General features: G+C 42.4%; 1 protein-coding gene across 2 annotated transcripts in view; it reads right to left on the bottom strand.

Moving 5' to 3' along the window:
• The window catches only part of glg1a (golgi glycoprotein 1a), a 48,745-nt gene that overhangs the window by 20,975 nt on the left and 6,506 nt on the right, over positions 1-21,264 (bottom strand). The window contains exons 2-13 of one of the 2 annotated variants that reach the window (XM_056248312.1): positions 18,046-18,075; positions 16,861-16,947; positions 16,400-16,615; positions 13,177-13,377; positions 13,032-13,103; positions 11,026-11,212; positions 10,188-10,399; positions 4,734-4,855; positions 4,281-4,382; positions 3,822-3,975; positions 3,700-3,732; positions 1,082-1,219 (exon numbers count right to left, since the gene is read on the bottom strand). In XM_056248312.1, coding sequence (XP_056104287.1) covers positions 1,082-1,219; positions 3,700-3,732; positions 3,822-3,975; positions 4,281-4,382; positions 4,734-4,855; positions 10,188-10,399; positions 11,026-11,212; positions 13,032-13,103; positions 13,177-13,377; positions 16,400-16,615; positions 16,861-16,947; positions 18,046-18,075 — 1,554 coding nt within the window. The remainder of the gene's footprint in view (positions 1-1,081; positions 1,220-3,699; positions 3,733-3,821; positions 3,976-4,280; positions 4,383-4,733; positions 4,856-10,187; positions 10,400-11,025; positions 11,213-13,031; positions 13,104-13,176; positions 13,378-16,399; positions 16,616-16,860; positions 16,948-18,045; positions 18,076-21,264) is intronic. The other variant, XM_056248313.1, reaches the window with a different exon arrangement.

Here is a 21,264-nt window from a genome sequence, read left to right as displayed (position 1 = left end):
AGTGTAGTGGATCAGTGCAGTGGATCAGTGTAGGGGATCAGTGCAGTGGATCAGTGCAGGGGATCAGTGTAGTGGATCAGTGTAGTGGATCAGTGCAGTGGATCAGTGTAGTGGATCAGTGCAGTGGATCAGTGTAGTGGATCAGTGTAGTGGATCAGTGCAGTGGATCAGTGCAGTGGATCAGTGCAGTGGATCAGTGCAGTGGATCAGTGTAGTGGATCAGTGTAGTGGATCAGTGCAGTGGATCAGTGCAGTGGATCAGTGCAGTGGATCAGTGCAGTGGATCAGTGAACTGGATCAGTGTAGTGGATCAGTGCAGTGGATCAGTGCAGTGGATCAGTGCAGTGGATCAGTGCAGTGGATCAGTGTAGTGGATCAGTGCAGTGGATCAGTGTAGTGGATCAGTGCAGTGGATCAGTGCAGTGGATCAGTGTAGGGGATCAGTGTAGTGGATCAGTGTAGTGGATCAGTGCAGTGGATCAATGAACTGGATCAGTGCAGGGGATCAGTGCAGTGGATCAGTGCAGTGGATCAGTGCAGTGGATCAGTGCAGTGGATCAGTGCAGGGGTGCAGTGGATCAGTGCAGGGGATCAGTGCAGTGGATCAGTGCAGTGGATCAGTGCAGTGGATCAGTGCAGTGGATCAATGAACTGGATCAGTGCAGGGGATCAGTGCAGTGGATCAGTGCAGTGGATCAGTGCAGTGGATCAGTGTAGTGGATCAGTGTAGTGGATCAGTGTAGTGGATCAGTGTAGTGGATCAGTGCAGTGGATCAGTGCAGTGGATCAGTGCGTTCGCTCTTAAAGGGACAGCAGTCTCACATTTGAGCCTTGTTTCCCACTCTGCTGTAGTTTTCTTATGAATTATATTTGTTAATTTCCTAAAGTGTGTTTAAGTGAGATGTGTATAGCCAAGACATGCATGTTTACACGTCCTAAGTTTTAGCAATGGGTGCAAAAACTGTAAACCTCATAAAATGAACAGAAAAACAAAACCACTGACCATTTTTAAGAAAAAGTTGTATGTGAAAGTGAGTTACAGTGTGAAATCAGTGCAGTAAAATGTGTGTGTGTGTTTAACCTGTCCAGATTCAGTCTTCTCACTGCACCACTTCCCCAGGTCCGTCATACAGCGATGCTGAAGATCCGGGTCCAGCTTCACATCCAGAGCCCTCTGGTGCAGGATCCTCTGAACCTCAGTCTTACAGTCCCGGGACAACTGCAGAGCGACTGATGCGTTAGCACATGCTCTCACTCACACACACACACACACACACACGCACAGGATCCTCTGAACCTCAGTCTTACACACACACACACACACGATCCTCTGGACCTCAGTCTTACAGTCCCGGGACAACTGCAGAGCGACTGATGCGTTAGCACACACACACAAAGCTACCAAACACACCCACAAGTTACAACCCTTCGATCACACACACACACACACACACACAGACAGACTGTCAGTTCCAGATTCAGCTGAACTGCTAAAATAGCAATCTGTGTGTGTGTGTGAGACACGTTACCATGGAAATCATTCAATCACAGTGTCTGTTTTTAGATTAGTGTGTAAAAAAAAAATCTCCCAAGACCCTCATCATTGGAGTGAATTTCCTGTCAATCACTACCAGTCATTTAAAGCCCACAACATCATTCATGTGATTTCAGTCTCGTAAAGGAGGAAGACTTTGATTGGTCCCTGATAGTTTAGCAGAAAGCGTGTGTTTGTAGCTTAAGCATGTTTACTCTCAGAGTGAATGAACATCGCCAGGCCTGGCAAGAACATAACCCGGTCATATCACAACAAAATATAGAGATTTTTTTATTTTGAGACGTTAATATTTTCTGCACAGAGACATTACTTTTGTCATTTTATATTCAAATCAGCATAAATGAAAGTTAATACAAATAAGCATGAAGTATAAACTAATATATATATACACAGTGAGGAAAATAAGTATTTGAACACCCTGCTATTTAGCAAGTTCTCCCACTTGGAAATCATGGAGGGGTCTGAAATTGTCATCGTAGGTGCATGTCCACTGTGAGAGACAATCTAAAAAAAAATATCCAGAAATCACAACGTATGTTTTTTTAACTATTTATTTGTATGATACAGCTGCAAATAAGTATTTGAACACCTGTCTATCAGCTAAAATTCTGACCCTCAAAGACCTGTTAGTCTGCCTTTAAAATGTCCACCTCCACTCCATTTATTATCCTAAATTAGATGCGCCTGTTTGAGGTCGTTAGCTGCATAAAGACACCTGTCCACCCCATACAATCAGTAAGAATCCAACTACTAACATGGCCAAGACCAAAGAGCTGTCCAAAGACACTAGAGACAAAATTGTACACCTCCACAAGGCTGGAAAGGGCTACGGGGAAATTGCCAAGCAGCTTGGTGAAAAAAGGTCCACTGTTGGAGCAATCATTAGATAATGGAAGAAGCTAAACATGACTGTCAATCTCCCTCGGACTGGGGCTCCATGCAAGATCTCACCTCGTGGGGTCTCAATGATCCTAAGAAAGGTGAGAAATCAGCCCAGAACTACACGGGAGGAGCTGGTCAATGACCTGAAAAGAGCTGGGACCACCGTTTCCAGGGTTACTGTTGGTAATACACTAAGACGTCATGGTTTGAAATCATGCATGGCACGGAAGGTTCCCCTGCTTAAACCAGCACATGTCAAGTCCCGTCTTAAGTTTGCCAATGACCATTTGGATGATCCAGAGGAGTCATGGGAGAAAGTCATGTGGTCAGATGAGACCAAAATACAACTTTTTGGTCATAATTCCACTCGCCGTGTTTGGAGGAAGAAGAATGATGAGTACCATCCCAAGAACACCATCGCTACTGTGAAGCATGGGGGTGGTAGCATCATGCTTTGGGGGTGTTTTTCTGCACATGGCACTGTATTAAGGAGAGGATGACCGGGGCCATGTATTGATTTTGGGGAACAACCTCCTTCCCTCAGTTAGAGCATTGAAGATGGGTCGAGGCTGGGTCTTCCAACATGACAATGACCCGAAAGACACAGTCAGGATAACCAAGGAGTGGCTCTGTAAGAAGCATATCAAGGTTCTGGCGTGGCCTAGCCAGTCTCCAGACCTAAACCCAATAGAGAATCTTTGGAGCGAGCTCAAACTCCGTGTTTCTCAGCGACAGCCCAGACACCTGACTGATCTAGAGAAGATCTGTGTGGAGGAGTGGGCCAGAATCCCTCCTGCAGTGTGTGCAAACCTGCTGAAAAACTACAGGAAACGTTTGACCTATGTAATTGCAAACAAAGGCTACTGTACCAAATATTAACATTGATTTTCTCAGGTGTTCAAATACTTATTTGCAGCTGTATCTTACAAATAAATAGTACCTACGATGACAATTTCAGACCCCTCCATGATTTCTAAGTGGGAGAACTTGCAAAATAGCAGGGTGTTCAAATACTTATTTTCCTCATTGTATATATATATGTGTGTGTGTGTCAGTGCGGTGATATTTTTTCCTCGAATTACGGTAATGAGAATTAAGGGATGGTCCTTAAATTTACATGAAAATAATGCATCAGTGCATAAATTGGTACAAAAACGGTTTGAATGCTAAATGTATTAATTTTTTGGATGTGAAATTCAACCTAGACATGTTCTTGACAGGTTTGTGAGATCCAGCTCTTTGAAGAAATCAGATATACTCACATCCGAACTGACTTCAGAAGCTTCTGACGAAGCCTATGGTTGCATTGAGGAAGCCTCAGATAAGCTATGGATAAGTTTCTCAGTGCTATAGTCTGATACAGTAGTGTGTGTGTTACTCGTACCCGTCGCCCCTGCATCTCGGTGCGGTACGCGTGCCGGTACAGACAGGAGAAGATGGCTCCGGGAGGCATGAACTCGCTCGTCTCGTTCCAGCCGTGAGTGTGACAGATGCGGGCCGCGTCGTTCTGACACTTCTTGTACAGGATGGGGTCCAGTCTGTCAACAGAACCGCAGCAAACACGTGTTCAGGTATATGACAGGAACTCTCAAAGTTGTTTGTTGACAGGAACAAATCTCATGTTTTTGACAATGTTCTGACATAAAATTAACCTGAAAGTAACATTACTGAATTCTTCCTGAAGCATGGTGAAAAAGACAAATACGGAAGTACTTGAAGTGTATGTGAAAGTTAAATTAAGTTTTGGTCACTGGATTTTGTTCAATTAAAATTGTGGAATTTAGTTTAAACCCCCCCCCCCCCCCCCCCAAAAAAAAACCACACACTCCGTTTTGTGACTCACTTCCAGTCTCTGGAGATGAAGTACTGCAGCTCCAGCAGTCTGTGTTCACAGTCTTCCACCATCTTATCAGTGTAGAGATGCTCCATCAGACACGACAGGATCCTACACACACACACACTTGACAAAATACCCCTGTTCAGGCTGGACTACACACTTCACCTTTAATGTTTCTATTTCTGCACACTTAAATATGAACAAACGCACAGAAACAAGGTCAAATGTAAAGATCAACCAACATTCTGGAAAGTTTATGGTAAAACCGGTTCGCTCAGATTTAAAACAACGACTTCTTCAGTGCCTGAGGCAATAGAACAGGTCTTGCTACAGAAACACAAATATGCCAAACGTCCCTAATATTAATAAAAGCACTCATTTGTTCCACGTTTGTAGCATAAAGGATGAGTATGTGACTCGTTTGACCTCGGATGAGCTTGTCATCTCAAACACACTCACATGGGGTCTCCGTTTCGGATGTGTTTGCAGGCGGTCTGGATGACGGACTCGCAGGCCTCGTTCAGGGCCCGGTCGATGCGATAGTCGGCCCCGGGGTCCGTCTCCTGAATCAGCGTCTGGAGCTGAGGGACACACACACACACACAGTTATGAGAGTCATTCATCAGCCGCTACATTATTTAACATGAATGAATCTCTCATGACTTTATTCATGATTTAAATGAATTCAGCCTCGGTTCATTCATCAGGAACTACTGAAACAGTAAACGCACACAATTATCTTCAGATTTTTCAGCCTCTTGGTGAGATTTATTATTACAGTATTTATGCATGTTTTTATCAGAAATAAATTCATTTAAAATAAAATGATTAATATGCCCCAATTAAACCACACATAGTGATATTATATTACAACAGCAAAATGTAACTATCAATCTCTTCAATTCATCCACCCCTATATCACCCCTATATCCACCCCTATATCCATCTCTATATCACCCCTATATCCACCCCTATATCCATCTCTATATCATCCCTATATCCATCTCTATATCACCCCTATATCCACCCCTATATCACCCCTATATCCATCTCTATATCACCCCTATATCCACCTCTATATCACCCCTATATCCACCCCTATATCCATCTCTATATCACCCCTATATCCACCCCTATATCCATCTCTATATCACCCCTATATCCATCTCTATATCACCCCTATATCCATCTCTATATCACCCCTATATCCATCTCTATATCACCCCTATATCCATCCCTATATCCACCCCATAACCATCTCTATATCACCCCTATATCCACCCCTATATCCATCTCTATATCACCCCTATATCCACCCCTATATCATCCCTATATCCACCCCATATCCATCTCTACATCATCCCTATATCCATCTCTATATCACCCCTATATCCATCTCTATATCATCCCTATATCCACCCCTATATCCACCCCTATATCCATCTCCATATCATCCCTATATCCACCCCTATATCCATCTCTATATCAACCCTATATCCACCCCTATATCCATCTCTATATCACCCCTATATCCACCCCTATATCCATCTCTATATCACCCCTATATCCACCCCTATATCCACCCCCATATCTATCTCTATATCACCCCTATATCCATCTCCATATCATCCCTATATCCACCCCATATCCATCTCTATATCATCCCTATATCCACCCCTATATCCACCCCTATATCCATCTCTATATCATCCCTATATCCACCTCTATATCATCCCTATATCCATCTCTATATCATCCCTATATCCACCCCTATATCCATCTCTATATCATCCCTATATCCACCCCTATATCCATCTCTATATCATCCCTATATCCACCCCTATATCCATCTCTATATCATCCCTATATCCACCCCTATATCCATCTCTATATCACCCCTATATCCACCCCTATATCCACCCCTATATCCATCTCTATATCATCCCTATATCCACCCCTATATCCATCTCTATATCATCCCTATATCCATCTCTATATCCATCTCCATATCATCCCTATATCCACCCCTATATCCATCTCTATATCAACCCTATATCCACCCCTATATCCATCTCTATATCACCCCTATATCCACTAGGGATGTAACGATATTGACGATATCGCGCTATCGCGGTGGTAAACGTGTCTCGATATCGTCGTGGTTGGGTTACAATATTAAAAGGACAGGTGTCCGTCACAAAGCAAGAGGAATAAACACAGTCCCGCGGATCACAAACTTCCAAGATGCCGTCTGCAAGTGTGTTTATTGTCTGCAACAAATCGCAGAAATCAAGGGAGAAGAGAAATGTAGATGAACTGCTGCGCTTGTGACAGGGCGCATGTTTACCTGAACGAGCAGAGAGAGAGCGAGAGAGCGAGCCCCGGTCGCGCGCGCGCACTCTCTCTCTCTCTCTCTCTTCGGAGCCAAGCAAGCGAAAGGCTCAAAAGGTCTCAAAACTAAGCGCTGTATTGCTCTCTCTCCCTCGCAGGCTCGCACATATTAATCAAAATAAATCGACAAGATGTTTTTTTTTTTCCTGACGTACATGAACGCTAAACAAGTGATATGTTGATGTGCATTTTAGCATTGCTAATATTCCTGTGTTTTCGTCTCGTTCGGGATCCGTTTGAAGCTGAATGCATCACCTGAAGCTGGCACGTAACGTTACGTGTCAGTGTCAAATAATGTACACATAATGAATGGCGACTGTAGAAAGTAAAAGCTGAATCCCGGACATTTTGGGTGATCTCGAAATGTGGGACTGATTGTGCAAATCAGCAATGTAACGTTAGGATAGCCTAGCGTAGCAAACTAGCGATTTTTAAAAACGTTAAAAACATTTCAATAAACAACATAGTTGCAAATATATATGTACATAACTGTGTAGAGCACAAAACAAGACTGTCATAATTTTTTAATCAATCATTTAAGCCAAAAATACTTACATTTATGGGACTCTCTGGATGATATGCCTGCCATTGTTGCCGGTTGCGCAGTGCATTCTGGGTACCCCTTGGTTTCAAGTAAGCTCGCGAAAATTCTTGGTTTTAAGGGGTGTCTTCCCCTTCCCCTTAGCCCTATTATTTAGATTATCATCACAAACACTATCGTGAGCTATTTAACAATACCGTGAGCTTTTCCACAATATCGCAATAAATATCGTACCGTGAGGTCAATATCGAAATTGTATCGTACCGTGAGATTTTGATATCGTTACATCCCTAATATCCACCCCTATATCCATCTCTATATCACCCCTATATCCATCTCTATATCACCCCCTATATCCACCCCTATATCTATCTCTATATCACCCCTATATCCATCTCCATATCATCCCTATATCCATCTCTATATCACCCCTATATCCACCCCTATATCCATCTCTATATCATCCCTATATCCACCCCTATATCCATCTCTATATCATCCCTATATCCACCCCTATATCCATCTCCATATCATCCCTATATCCACCCCTATATCCATCTCTATATCATCCCTATATCCACCCCTATATCCATCTCTATATCATCCCTATATCCACCTCTATATCATCCCTATATCCATCTCTATATCATCCCTATATCCACCCCTATATCCATCTCTATATCATCCCTATATCCACCCCTATATCCATCTCTATATCATCCCTATATCCACCCCTATATCCATCTCTATATCATCCCTATATCCACCTCTATATCATCCCTATATCCATCTCTATATCATCCCTATATCCACCCCTATATCCATCTCTATATCATCCCTATATCCACCCCTATATCCATCTCTATATCATCCCTATATCCACCCCTATATCCATCTCTATATCATCCCTATATCCACCCCTATATCCATCTCTATATCATCCCTATATCCACCCCTATATCCATCTCTATATCATCCCTATATCCATCTCTATATCCATCTCCATATCATCCCTATATCCACCCCTATATCCATCTCTATATCACCCCTATATCCATCTCTATATCACCCCTATATCCATCCCTATATCCACCCCATAACCATCTCTATATCACCCCTATATCACCCCCTATGTCCATCTCTATATCCACCCCTATATCCATCTCTAAATCATCCCTATATCCACCCCTATATCCATCTCTATATCACCCCTATATCCACCCCATATCCATCTCTACATCATCCATATATCCACCCCTATATCCATCTCTATATCACCCCTATATCCACCCCTATATCCATCTCTATATCATCCCTATATCCATCTCTATATCACCCCTATATCCATCTCTATATCATCCCTATATCACCCCCTATATCCATCTCTATATCATCCCTATATCCATCCCTATATCCATCTCTATATCACCCCTATATCCACCCCCATATCCATCTCTATATCATCCCTATATCCATCTCTATATCATCCCTATATCCATCTCTATATCATCCCTATATCCACCCCTATATCCATCTCTATATCATCCCTATATCCACCCCTATATCCATCTCTATATCATCCCTATATCCACCCCTATATCCATCTCTATATCATCCCTATATCCACCCCTATATCATCCCTATATCCATCTCTATATCATCCCTATATCACCCCCTATATCCATCTCTATATCATCCCTATATCCATCCCTATATCCATCTCTATATCACCCCTATATCCACCCCCATATCCATCTCTATATCATCCCTATATCCATCTCTATATCATCCCTATATCCATCTCTATATCATCCCTATATCCATCTCTATATCACCCCTATATCCATCTCTATATCATTCCTATATCACCCCCTATATCCATCTCTATATCATCCCTATATCCATCCCTATATCCATCTCTATATCACCCCTATATCCACCCCCATATCCATCTCTATATCATCCCTATATCCATCTCTATATCATCCCTATATCCATCTCTATATCATCCCTATATCCACCCCTATATCCATCTCTATTTCATCCCTATATCCACCCCTATATCCATCTCTATATCATCCCTATATCCATCTCTATATCCATCTCCATATCATCCCTATATCCACCCCCATATCCATCTCTATATCATCCCTATATCCATCTCTATATCATCCCTATATCCATCTCTATATCATCCCTATATCCATCTCTATATCACCCCTATATCCATCTCTATATCATCCCTATATCACCCCCTATATCCATCTCTATATCATCCCTATATCCATCCCTATATCCATCTCTATATCACCCCTATATCCACCCCCATATCCATCTCTATATCATCCCTATATCCATCTCTATATCATCCCTATATCCATCTCTATATCATCCCTATATCCACCCCTATATCCATCTCTATTTCATCCCTATATCCACCCCTATATCCATCTCTATATCATCCCTATATCCATCTCTATATCCATCTCCATATCATCCCTATATCCACCCCTATATCCATCTCGATATCATCCCTATATCCACCCCTATATCCATCTCCATATCATCCCTATATTCACCCCTATATCCACCCCTATATCCATCTCTATATCACCCCTATATCCATCTGTATATCATCCCCATATCCATCTCTATATCATCCCTATATCCACCCCCATATAAACCCCTATATGAACACTGAGCGGATACATATTTCCTGCCATTCTCTTTCGGCCAAAAACCCCAAATGCCATTATCGGCCGACAATTTTCTGCGGCTGAAATTCCTGTGCATCCCTAGTAAAAAAGACTTTGTAAACTGACATAATGGAGAAAATATCACTTTTGTCACTCTGCCAAGTGGGCATTTATCCTGAAAATGGGTCAATATCAGGCATTAAGTGGCCAGTCGCTAATACTGAATGTTCAATATCTCGACCAGATAAACTAGCGTACAGAGTATGAAAGAGCACTGAAACTCACAGCTTTCTGGCAGTGTCCTTCGAGGATGCCCTTTTCCCGGGACACCCTCATGAGGCAGTGCAGGGTTCGGCCCTTGTGGTGCAGGCCGGAGCAGTGTGTGTCGATCTCCCCTCGGCAGTGCAGCACGATCTCAGGACTGAGCGAGAAATCCTCCATCAGCATCCGCCTGTAGTCCAGCATCTCCCCCTGACACTCACCACTCACGGTCTGACCTGAGGCAGAGAGAGACACTGAGTCACACTGACTGTAGAGACGGGCAGAGAGAGAGAGACAGCTGTAGGGGGCAGAGTGTGTGTGTGTGTGTGTGTGTGTGTGTGTGTGTGTGTGTGTGTGCGTGTGTGTGGGTGAGACTCACCGCGGTGTACGGCCGCCTCCAGGTACAGGAGCAGGTGTGTGTGTGTGTGTGTGTGTGTGTGTGTGAGACTCACCGCGGTGTACGGCCGCCTCAAGGTACAGGAGCAGGTGTGTGTGTGTGTGTGTGTGTGACTCACCGCGGTGTACGGCCGCCTCAAGGTACAGGAGCAGGTGTGTGTGTGTGTGTGTGTGTGAGACTCACCGCGGTGTACGGCCGCCTCCAGGCACAGGAGCAGGTGTGTGTGTGTCTGTGAGACTCACCGCGGTGTACGGCCGCCTCCAGGCACAGGAGCAGGTGTGTGTGTGTGTGTGTGTGTGTGTGTGTGTGTGAGTGAGACTCACCGCGGTGTACGGCCGCCTCCAGGCACAGGAGCGGGTGTGTAGGTGTGTGTGTGTGTGTGTGTGAGACTCACCGCGGTGTACGGCCGCCTCCAGGCACAGGAGCGGGTGTGTAGGTGTGTGTGTGTGTGTGTGTGAGACTCACCGCGGTGTACGGCCGCCTCCAGGCACAGGAGCAGGTACGAGAGCTTGGCTTCGCGCGCTCGAGGCATCGCGGTGTCCATGTTGCAGCGGTATTTACGCAGGTCTGGTTTACAGGCTTTAGCCAGTGAGTAGCTGACCTTGTAGTCCTGAGCGATCAGCTTCTGGCGAGTGGACAGAGCGTCCTTGCACTGCGCGGGACACACACACACACACATCAGCAGAACAACTTACTGGGAAACGCTTCTCATTTCAACTGCTAGAGAAATGAATACTTGATCAACTTGAAATAATATAAACGTTAAAGGCACAGGTTCACCACTAGAGGACACTTATTCAAAACGAACACAGACGTAGCTTGATGATGGAGCGCAGGATCATGGGAGTTGAGATAACGAATAACTGTGGTCCCACACAAATGTGCAAAACAAGCAACTGGTTTGCTAGACGCTACCAGAGATCGTCATCAACATTGTGGGAAACATTTGGGATAATGCAAGCACACAAGTCAACAAAATATATAACACTGTTCTAGTAGTTTTTGGATAGTTTAAAGCAAAAATCTTACATATTGTACCTTTAACAAAAAAACTAAAAAAACTTTTCATAAACAGAGCAATTCCAAGAGGGTCCTCTCACCATCGGTGCTCGGGCCCTAAATAGTTACATTTCTAATTTTAAATTTAACTTGAAAAATAAATAAAACCTTTTAAAAAACCTATTAAAATGACAACAAAATTACTTAAACCAAGATGAAAATTAACTTTAATATTTTAATAAGTTAGTGTTTTTTCAGTATTATATACTATTGTAGAATTTATTAACTTATTATTTATTTATGATTTAATGTCATATCAACAGCAATAGCTATATTCATGGCAATCAACAGTATTTCAATTTAAAAAATAATTCTGATTACAATCAATTCAAAACATTGTTTACAATAATTAAAAAAAAAAATTCTTTAAAATCCCCCCCAATCAATATAAAAAAATCAGACATTTATACTAATAGTAACAACAGTGAAAAAAAATGTAAATGTTGTTATTATCAATTTAATATTTGTCAGAAATTCTAAAATGCCCGAGAGAAACCTTTTAAAAAAATGTCAGTTTGTATATATTCTGAATAAAAACGTTGTCTAATATTATTTTAAAAAGGACATTCTATTAAAATTAGGGCTGTCAGTTAAACGCATTATTAACGGCGTTAACGCAAACCCATTTTAACGGCGTTAATTTTTTTATCGCGCGATTAACGGTCTTTTTGCCCAAGCAAACTTTGTAGTTTTTTTTTTACATGCTTTTCACACACACACAGCTGATACGAATTCTCCGCCCCCTCGTCAATATCAGGACCTCGTCAGTATTTCTTTCACCCTTTTATTGATGGACAGTGTTACATTGAGAGATTATTTGCTCCAAGTGAGAATGTTGGTGTGAAATTGAACACAGTATATGCCAATGTTGTTTTCAATAAAAAACATTTGCTCAAAGCAAGCCGATCCACTTTTCCATGTTGATGAGAGCATTAAAATGAGAAAAAAATAATGGGACAAAAAGAAATCAAGAGACATTTAGAATAGATAAAAATGTGCTATTAATCGCGAGTTAACTATGACAGCACTAATCGTTTGACAGCACTAATTAAAATATGTTTTACACATGAAATTCTTACACAAATCCCAAACCGGCTTCTCTTCCCCTTTTAAATAAATAGGAATGAGTGAGTCCTGAATGTCCAATTCGGCATCTCGTATACATAACCTGGTCATGTCTACTCTCAAAATAATAATTAACTCCTGGGTTTAGTGCTGGAATCACCTCATATCATCTTATTCTGTCATTTCCCACTGAAGTGCCTCCTTTTCTGCTTTATCTGCTTGTTCGTTAATAGAATTTATTAATTCTGGTGTGAATTGAACACAGTTGAGGGTAAAACTACTCAATCGTTTGTAAAGGAGGAAGAGGAAGACGAGCCTCAGCTGGTGAAGGACTGAAGCAAACGCACCTTGTCAGACATGCTCTCCTCGTACTTGTGGTTGAACAGGCATTTGTAGACCTTTCCTTCTCCGGCTGGAGTCTAGAAGGAAGAGGCACAGCATTAGCATTAGCATTAGCACGCAGAAGCGTGGGCGTGTGGGGTGGCGGCTCACGTGTTCGCAGAAGCGCTCGCGGTCCTCGCGGCAGGAGAAGTACAGGTGCCGGTCCAGGTGGAAGTCGTCGGACGAGAGCTCGGCCACACGCATGATGGACTTCTTGCACTCGTCTCTGATGGCGTACGTGCCCTGCTCCTCGGCCTCGCTCACCAGGCCCTTCTCCAGACACGAGATCACCTCGCCCTGGGAGTGCAGGTCCTGCGGGACGAGAGGAGGACATGAGGAACCCTCAGGCGGATTCAACATCAGCAAAGCCGGACACAGCTGAGCACACGTGGGTCACGCCGAGATGTTCATTTCACTCACCTCACTCCAAACCCATGAGAGTTACAAAATATACAACACTGTTCGAGGGGTTTTTGAATAGTTTAAAGCAAAAGTATCTTTGCTTATCTTTAAAACACACACTTAAAGCACGAAAACAAACCTTATTGGCAGAGATGCACCGATATGACAATTTTGGCCGATACCAATAACCTTTTATATTTGAAAGCCGATAACCGATAGCCTGACATCATACTCAGACTGTAGCAGAGCAGTGAGTGGAGCGCGAGCGGGCGGATCTTGGACAGAGCGGGATTTTTAAAAGGACGGAGCATCGCCCTATTTCCCGCTCCAATTTCGCTCCGCTCACACCACGAGTCTGTGTTCACACTGAACGCGAATTTAATTATTTGCGCGAGTAGATTATATACAAAGTCAATGCAAAGACGCGAATAGACGCATCATTTGCGCCGGGCGTTGCGAATGACGTGACGCGTTTACCGCGAATGTCTTCCGCGCAAGTTGAAAAATTTGAACTCGAGCGAATGTTCAAGCGTCTAACTAGACGCGATAGACGCGTATTTGACGCTCTATTCGCGTTCGGTGTGAACACACTCCACGTCTTTCCCCCGCCTGGCTAAAGAAGCTCGCGTTGTGTTCAGCATCCAGCGGGTCTTCACTCCAGAGAGGGTTTTCTCCGCAACCACCGCATGAGTCTGAAGCCTCAGACATTGTCCAAACTTGTGTTCTTGAAGGTAAACTCAAAAGAACTGTAGATAAGGAAAGCAATTCATTTTCTTTCTTTTTTTTTTAAGCCAATTTAAATTGTAATCCACGTGCACTCTGCGCAAAAGTTCAGTTGTACGAATTTTGGCCTATTAGTTCATTTAGCCTATACTTTTAAAACTTTGATGTAGCCTACAGTAGGGCATAGCCTGTATATTTTTATTTATATTATTAGGCCCATTTATTCGTTTAATTTTAGAGCAGTTTGTGTGTACAATGGATAGGCTATAAGCCAATTTAAATTTTAATCGTGCGCGTTGCGCAAAAATTCAGTTATCAAAATTCTGGCCTAATAGTTAATTTACTTAAAACTTATGTATATTTTTGTTTATATCATTTTTATTCATATTATTAGGTCAATTTATTCGTTTAATTTTACAGGACTTTTTGTATAGGCTATATTCCTTCTTACATAGGCGATTTGAGTGGACCGCGAAGCAAACTGCGTTGAGCACTGAGCGGTAATGAGCGGAGCGGCCTGATGTGGCTTTGAGCGGCGGAGCGGGGGGGTGAACAGTTTCGTGAGCGAGGAGCTGAGATTCTCACCGCTCCACTCCGCTCATATGATCTGGACTGTAGTCCGCATGCGAGTCTGATGCGGCTCCACTGGCTGTGATTACGGGGCGTTTCAACCCAACCAGGGAAGAAAATGCCTCCACTCAATTGTACAGACCTACAACCAATCAGAGCAACGGAGTGAGTGACACATGATCCTCATTCATCTTTCCGATCGGCGAAAGCCTTGATGGCGGTTCTCGGTTCCTCTTATAAACGAATGCGCTGTCTACATCTCCTATAACAGACGCGATGCTGAATCCACACATCTCAGCTCTCCAGCGGCGGCCATCTTTGTTGTAAACGAACTCAACCCAAGCGCTCTTTGGTGACGCGATGATTACGTTACGGTTGATCATCTGTCCATCAGCGTATAAAGCCCTCACAGACAATCTGATTGGTCCGAACCGCCCTGGTGATTTGATTGGTCCGAACCGCTCTGGTTCGAGCATTGCTTCTCAAGGGATCAAGTCCAGACCGAACCTCCCGACCTCAGATACTCTGGGCCAAGGCTAGATAACCCATACATTGGCCGGAAAATTTAAATCCAAATCTCATTTTTGAGAGCCTGATTACAAAAACAAAAGTCTCATCATTAAAAGCCACGTCCTAAGCTCACAGTTATGATGTTCTCATTATAGTTTTATGTAGTGGATATGACAGACTTGCGCTGCACATGAACTGTATCTTCCTTTTTTGAAGCGTCTCAGCTGAAGGAAATACATTATTTATCAGCTTTAATATATCGGCCGGATTCTCTTTTCGGACTGATGGCGATAACATTAAAAATGAACATATATGGGGCGATACGGTGGCAGATATATCGTGCATGCCTTCTTATTGGTTGTCACGCATCAAGCAAGAACGTTCGAGTCTGCATTTACATGTGAATATGAATATATTTGTGTTTATATGTGAATAAAAGCCTAAAGTAAATCTATTCATCATATAAAGCAAGTGTGTCTTCAGAAAACCTAAATCTCTCAATTCATACAGATTATTTTTATGACCTTTATGAACTGGAGGGACAGAAATCTCTCGGTTTCATTAAAAATCTCTCCATTGTGTTTCGAAAATGAAGGAAAGTGTTATTGGTTTGGGATGAAAAGTTGTGTAATTAAGACACTGAACTAAATGAGCTGGTCAAATGACCAATGACTGACCACTGAACCAAACCGCTCGATATCATCAACCGATGCTCGTCGCATTTGTAATTAAATGTATTAAACTGTGTTAACAGTTGCCAAGGCAGAATTTCTAATTAATTTAATTATTTAACTATGTACTCAAACTAAACTAAAAATAAATAAAACCTACATAGACATAAAAAAAAAACCTATGACTTTTTCCTGCTGTTAATTTGTGGCAGAACTGTTTTATGAAACATTTGCCGAAGCAAGATCCCAGAGCAGTTGCGCAGACAAATCTAAATGGTAAAAACAGTGTTTGTAATCTTACAGTAAGTGTCTGTTCAGTTCTGTATTTGACACTAATATTACACAAACTGGCAGAGATACTAAAGATATCAAACAGGAAGTACTGGTTTTAAAAAAAGTGTTACATCCTTCCTGTAAAAAGGTTCAGGCCTAGTTACCCAGAGTGCAGTGCGCTTTACCTTCTCCCCCGTGGTGACGCTCCCGCAGTGCAGCTTGTTGATGTCGTCTTTGCACTTGTCCATGAAGCCGCAGATCAGCCGGTAGTCGCTGAACACTATGCTGGTCATCTTGGTGATGTACTGGTCACACTGGTACTCGGAGATGTTGGTGCGGTGGTCCACTAAACACGACACCAGGTAGCCCTTCCCACGCTCCTCAGCGGCACACTCCTTAATCTGGGGGGGTTAGGATGATAAGGGTGTGTACTGTGGTGTGAGTGTGTGTGAGAGTGTGTGTGAGAGTGTGTGTGAGAGTGTGTGTGAGAGTGTGTGTGAGAGCGTGTGTGAGAGCGTGTGTGAGAGCGTGTGTGAGAGTGTGTGTGAGAGAGAGTGTGTGAGTGTGAGTGTGTGTGTGAGAGAGAGAGTGTGAGTGTGTGTGTGAGTGTGTGTGTGAGTGTGAGTGTGTGTGTGTGAGAACTCACCGCACTGATGGTGGTCTTGCACACCTCGACGGCCACGGACTCGAACTTCGGGTCAGTCGTCAGGTTCAGCTTGTAGTTCCAGAGCAGCTGGAGGAAACACCAGGAGCTTTACTCACTGCACGTCTGAATCTCACACACCTGAATCAACCTGAAGGCCCCTGCACACTGAGTCCGAAATTTTCATATGCGTTTTTTTCATATTCGTGATTCGGTGGCTCTGAATTGTCAAAACTCCATTCAAACTCCATTCAAACTCCATTCAAACTCCATTCAAACTCCATTCAAACTCCATTCAAACTCCATTCAAACTCCATTCAAACTCCATTCAAACTCCATTCAAACTCCATTCAAACTCCATTCAAACTCCATTCAAACTCCATTCAAACTCCATTCAAACTCCATTCAAACTCCATTCAAACTCCATTCAAACTCCATTCAAACTCCATTCAAACTCCATTCAAACTCCATTCAAACTCCATTCAAACTCCATTCAAACTCCATTCAAACTCCATTCAAACTCCATTCAAACTCCATTCAAACTCCATTCAAACTCCATTCAAACTCCATTCAAACTCCATTCAAACTCCATTCAAACTCCATTCAAACTCCATTCAAACTCCATTCAAACTCCATTCAAACTCCATTCAAACTCCATTCAAACTCCATTCAAACTCCATTCAAACTCCATTCAAACTCCATTCAAACTCCATTCAAACTCCATTCAAACTCCATTCAAACTCCATTCAAACTCCATTCAAACTCCATTCGATTTTTTTCATGACGGACTAAAGTTTCAGAGGCCTTTATACTTGTTTCTCCCCTGAGCAATAACAGCACTGACATAATGAGGTTATTTAACATTAATAATATAATTAAAAGTAATACCAGGAATATTTAAAATGTATAATAGTAAAGAAGTCAATAGGCAAAAATAAATAAATAAATACAACTTGAAAATAAGAGATTAAACACAGTGAAAGAAAGAATGTACGTATATCAGTTCTGTTTAAACAAACCAAACCAAAAAAAACAACTTAAATCAAAATAAACAAAAAAGCAAAGCAAACATCCAAAACCAAACAAACAACTTCATTTCAGTATGGCTGAGTGTGTGCTAAAGTGCAGCTAGTGTGTGAGGTTAGCGTTAGCCTCCGCATCCCGGGGTCGTGGTGTGTGAAGACTTACATGATTGCAGTCTGAGGCGATCTCGGTGTCCTGGAGAGAGATGGAGAACAGCAGGGATTACACACAGACAACAGTGTTGGGGAAGTTACTTCTAAAAAGTAGTGTGACTCGTTACTTGTTACTTCTTTAAAAAAGTAATCCGGTACTTTACTTAGTTACCCCATATGGAAAGTAACTTTTTACGTTACTCGTTACGTTTACGTTACTTTTGTGTTGCTTGACTTTGGGCAGAACCCAATATCTGTTCCTAAATGTGTAGGCCTACATAAAGTTACACTATGCATAATGCCATATATAATGCCATAAATGCATAAATCAAAACGTTGAATATTTCTGAAGAAATGCCGGTTAATGGATAGGCATATGCATGGGCGGCGCTAGAAAGAAAGCCCCCAAGAAAGACCAAAGCTCCCCGTTAGCACCCCCAAAAATACTTTCTGGAAGTAATTATATCCAGGCTGTATTCTGTGGAAGTCCTGAACCGCATGGGGAAGAAAAAAATGAAAACTTATCTTGTTATTTGGACATAATAAGGGGATATTCTAATCTGCATTAAGCCACATTAAGCGTTCTTATAATGGTTTTCTATGGGAGGAAAATGCTTAACGTGCAAGTAAACACGTTGCGTTCATATTCTGGGCTCATCTGATTTTTTGTACATAGTATAGCCTACTTTATTATGATTTTAGTATCATAATGATTAATAAATGCACGCACAATTATCCGTGAACTTGATAAATGTTGCTGATATGTTTTTCTATGCATGTAAACAAATGCCTTTCAACTTATGTGCAAAATTCAGAATCAAATGAATGTGCAGCAATTTGTACAAGTAGAAAGTCTAGGCCTACTATACGTGTTGTAGCCATTAAATAAGCGCATTTAGTTTCATATTTGTTTAAATATTGGTGATTATAAAAAGTGAACAGCATGAGTAAGATGGATGCACAATATATCGGGAGACATATGGAGTGGGTGAGACATGATTTTGACCACTTCATTAAGTTTTGTTTTGTAGAAAGCCTTTCTTTAAAAGAAATTAATCAATTTTTGATCAACCAATTGCCTGGATTTAATAAATAAGAAGCAAATATAGCAGACAATATAATCATGACATGGAGGCGCCGGCGCGGTCACTTCTTGCGCCTGAACTGGAGCATCTCATCATAAATTACCCGAAACTCATCTTAAGCCTCACAGACATGAGAAATATATCTATATATAGAAAGCTTGAAATGTCTTTAAACGAAACAATTCAAAACGAAAAGAAATAGGCTACTCTCTGATTATGTAATCCATTATGTGCCTTTCTCTCTGTAGGCGTTCACTACGGAGATGGCGATCGCTGTCAAATCACGGAGATCGCTGTCAAATCACGGAGATCGCTGTCAAATCACGGAGATCGCTGTCAAATCTGTCCCTGGGAAAAGTAACGTTGCGCCGAATTGAAAAAGGAACTATGTTTCGTTACCAAATTTTCAGTAGTAGCGCGTTACACTACTTTTTACCCGAAAAAGTAGTTCCGTTACTGTAACGCGTTACACACAACACTGGTGATCAAGACCAACAAGCCTGGAGTAATGAGGCTGCTTTCTGCATCACATGACCTCTATCTTTAGGCACTTTACACATGTTTCTAGCGTTCACAAACCGGTTGAAGGAGCTCAACTATATAACCGGACGCAGCGTCTCGAAGTGCGCTTTTAATCCACCAAAAACACTTGTAGATCATTCACGCACTGGTGCTTCAAAGGGTTAAATAAAGCTAACTAAACTCAGCTAAAGCTACACTTAAAAATATAAAACAGCTGTTGGACGACTAGGCTAATGTTACGGCCCATCCCAAGTACAGTAGTGCCTGTTGCTAGTGTGTGTGTGTGTGGTATTGACTTTAATGCTTTGGCAGTGTGTGTGTTTGTGACCCGGGGAGAGGAGAGGTGTGTGAAGAGTAGATGCAAACACAGATCTGGCCTCGCTCTTCCGGTGCACATCCGGTGTGGACTCATCTGATCATGTGACTGAGTCAAAGGCTCAGAGCACAGCTGTAAACAACACTGCCTTTATACGACACAAGTTAAATATTTGACTACAAACATCCATTATAACAGCGTAATTACATGCTAGGCTCTTTAGATCAGGAAGATTAAACAATGTGGTGAAATAAAGTCAACATATGTTCATAAGACATGTCAGAAAACAAGTACTAATTAAACTTATTTGTCTTTCAGTTTTTGGTGGAAGAGAACTCCACACTGCTACCGGTGGATGAACATTATAACGCCGTATAGTGGCTGTATAGTGGTCTCAATAAACAAAAGCACACTGTTAAAGACCAACATGACCAACAACACTGGCTATCTAAATCTCAAATAAACATGATACAGCTTTTATTTTTGTCCCATTCACTTTGATGCCATTCTCAGAAGGAACCAGGAGGTTAAGCTTCACAGCAATGCTTGGCATGAACAAGAGCAATATTTCCCAACATGAAAGCTGATCGAGCGTAAACTGACTAATGTGTGAGGGATTATGATGATGACACTGCAGAACGCTAGAGAGAGAGAAAGCAGAAGAGATGAGGAGTCGAGAACAGCAACTTTAAAGGGAAAGTTCCACATCAGTATAAAGCGAGAGAGTAAACGGTGTCATTACGGCGGCTTCAAGACCACATTTTAAGATGTGTATAAACACAATTTATATACACAATAACCACATTTTATTCCTCCAATAATAAGCGTTGCTTTGTGATGTGCAGTGTGGGTCCTCCCCCGGAAAACTGTTACTGGAGTAAATGCCATTTCATGTATTCTGGTGCCTTTTAATTAAACTAGTAAACTAAACAACGCTTAACGTCCCAGCTGATAACATGGTCATTTGCATCCTCTCAGAGCTGGACGAGCACACACACACCTCCTCTCAGAGCTGGACGAGCACACACACACCTCCTCTCAGAGCTGGACGAGCACACACACACACACACCTCCTCTCAGAGCTGGACGAGCACACACACACACCTCCTCTCAGAGCTGGACGAGCGCACACACACCTCCTCTCAGAGCTGGACGAGCGCACACACACCTCCTCTCAGAGCTGGACGAGCACACACACCTCTCAGAGCTGGACGAGCACACACACACACCTCCTCTCAGAGCTGGACGAGCACACACACCTCCTCTCAGAGCTGGACGAACACACACACCTCCTCTCAGAGCTGGACGA

This window comes from Rhinichthys klamathensis, unplaced genomic scaffold, assembly GCF_029890125.1.
Source record: "Rhinichthys klamathensis goyatoka isolate OS25496 unplaced genomic scaffold, OSU_Roscu_1.1 h1tg000054l_1, whole genome shotgun sequence".
Classification (NCBI taxonomy): domain Eukaryota; kingdom Metazoa; phylum Chordata; class Actinopteri; order Cypriniformes; family Leuciscidae; genus Rhinichthys; species Rhinichthys klamathensis.
This window is presented reverse-complemented; position numbering and strand designations above follow the sequence as displayed.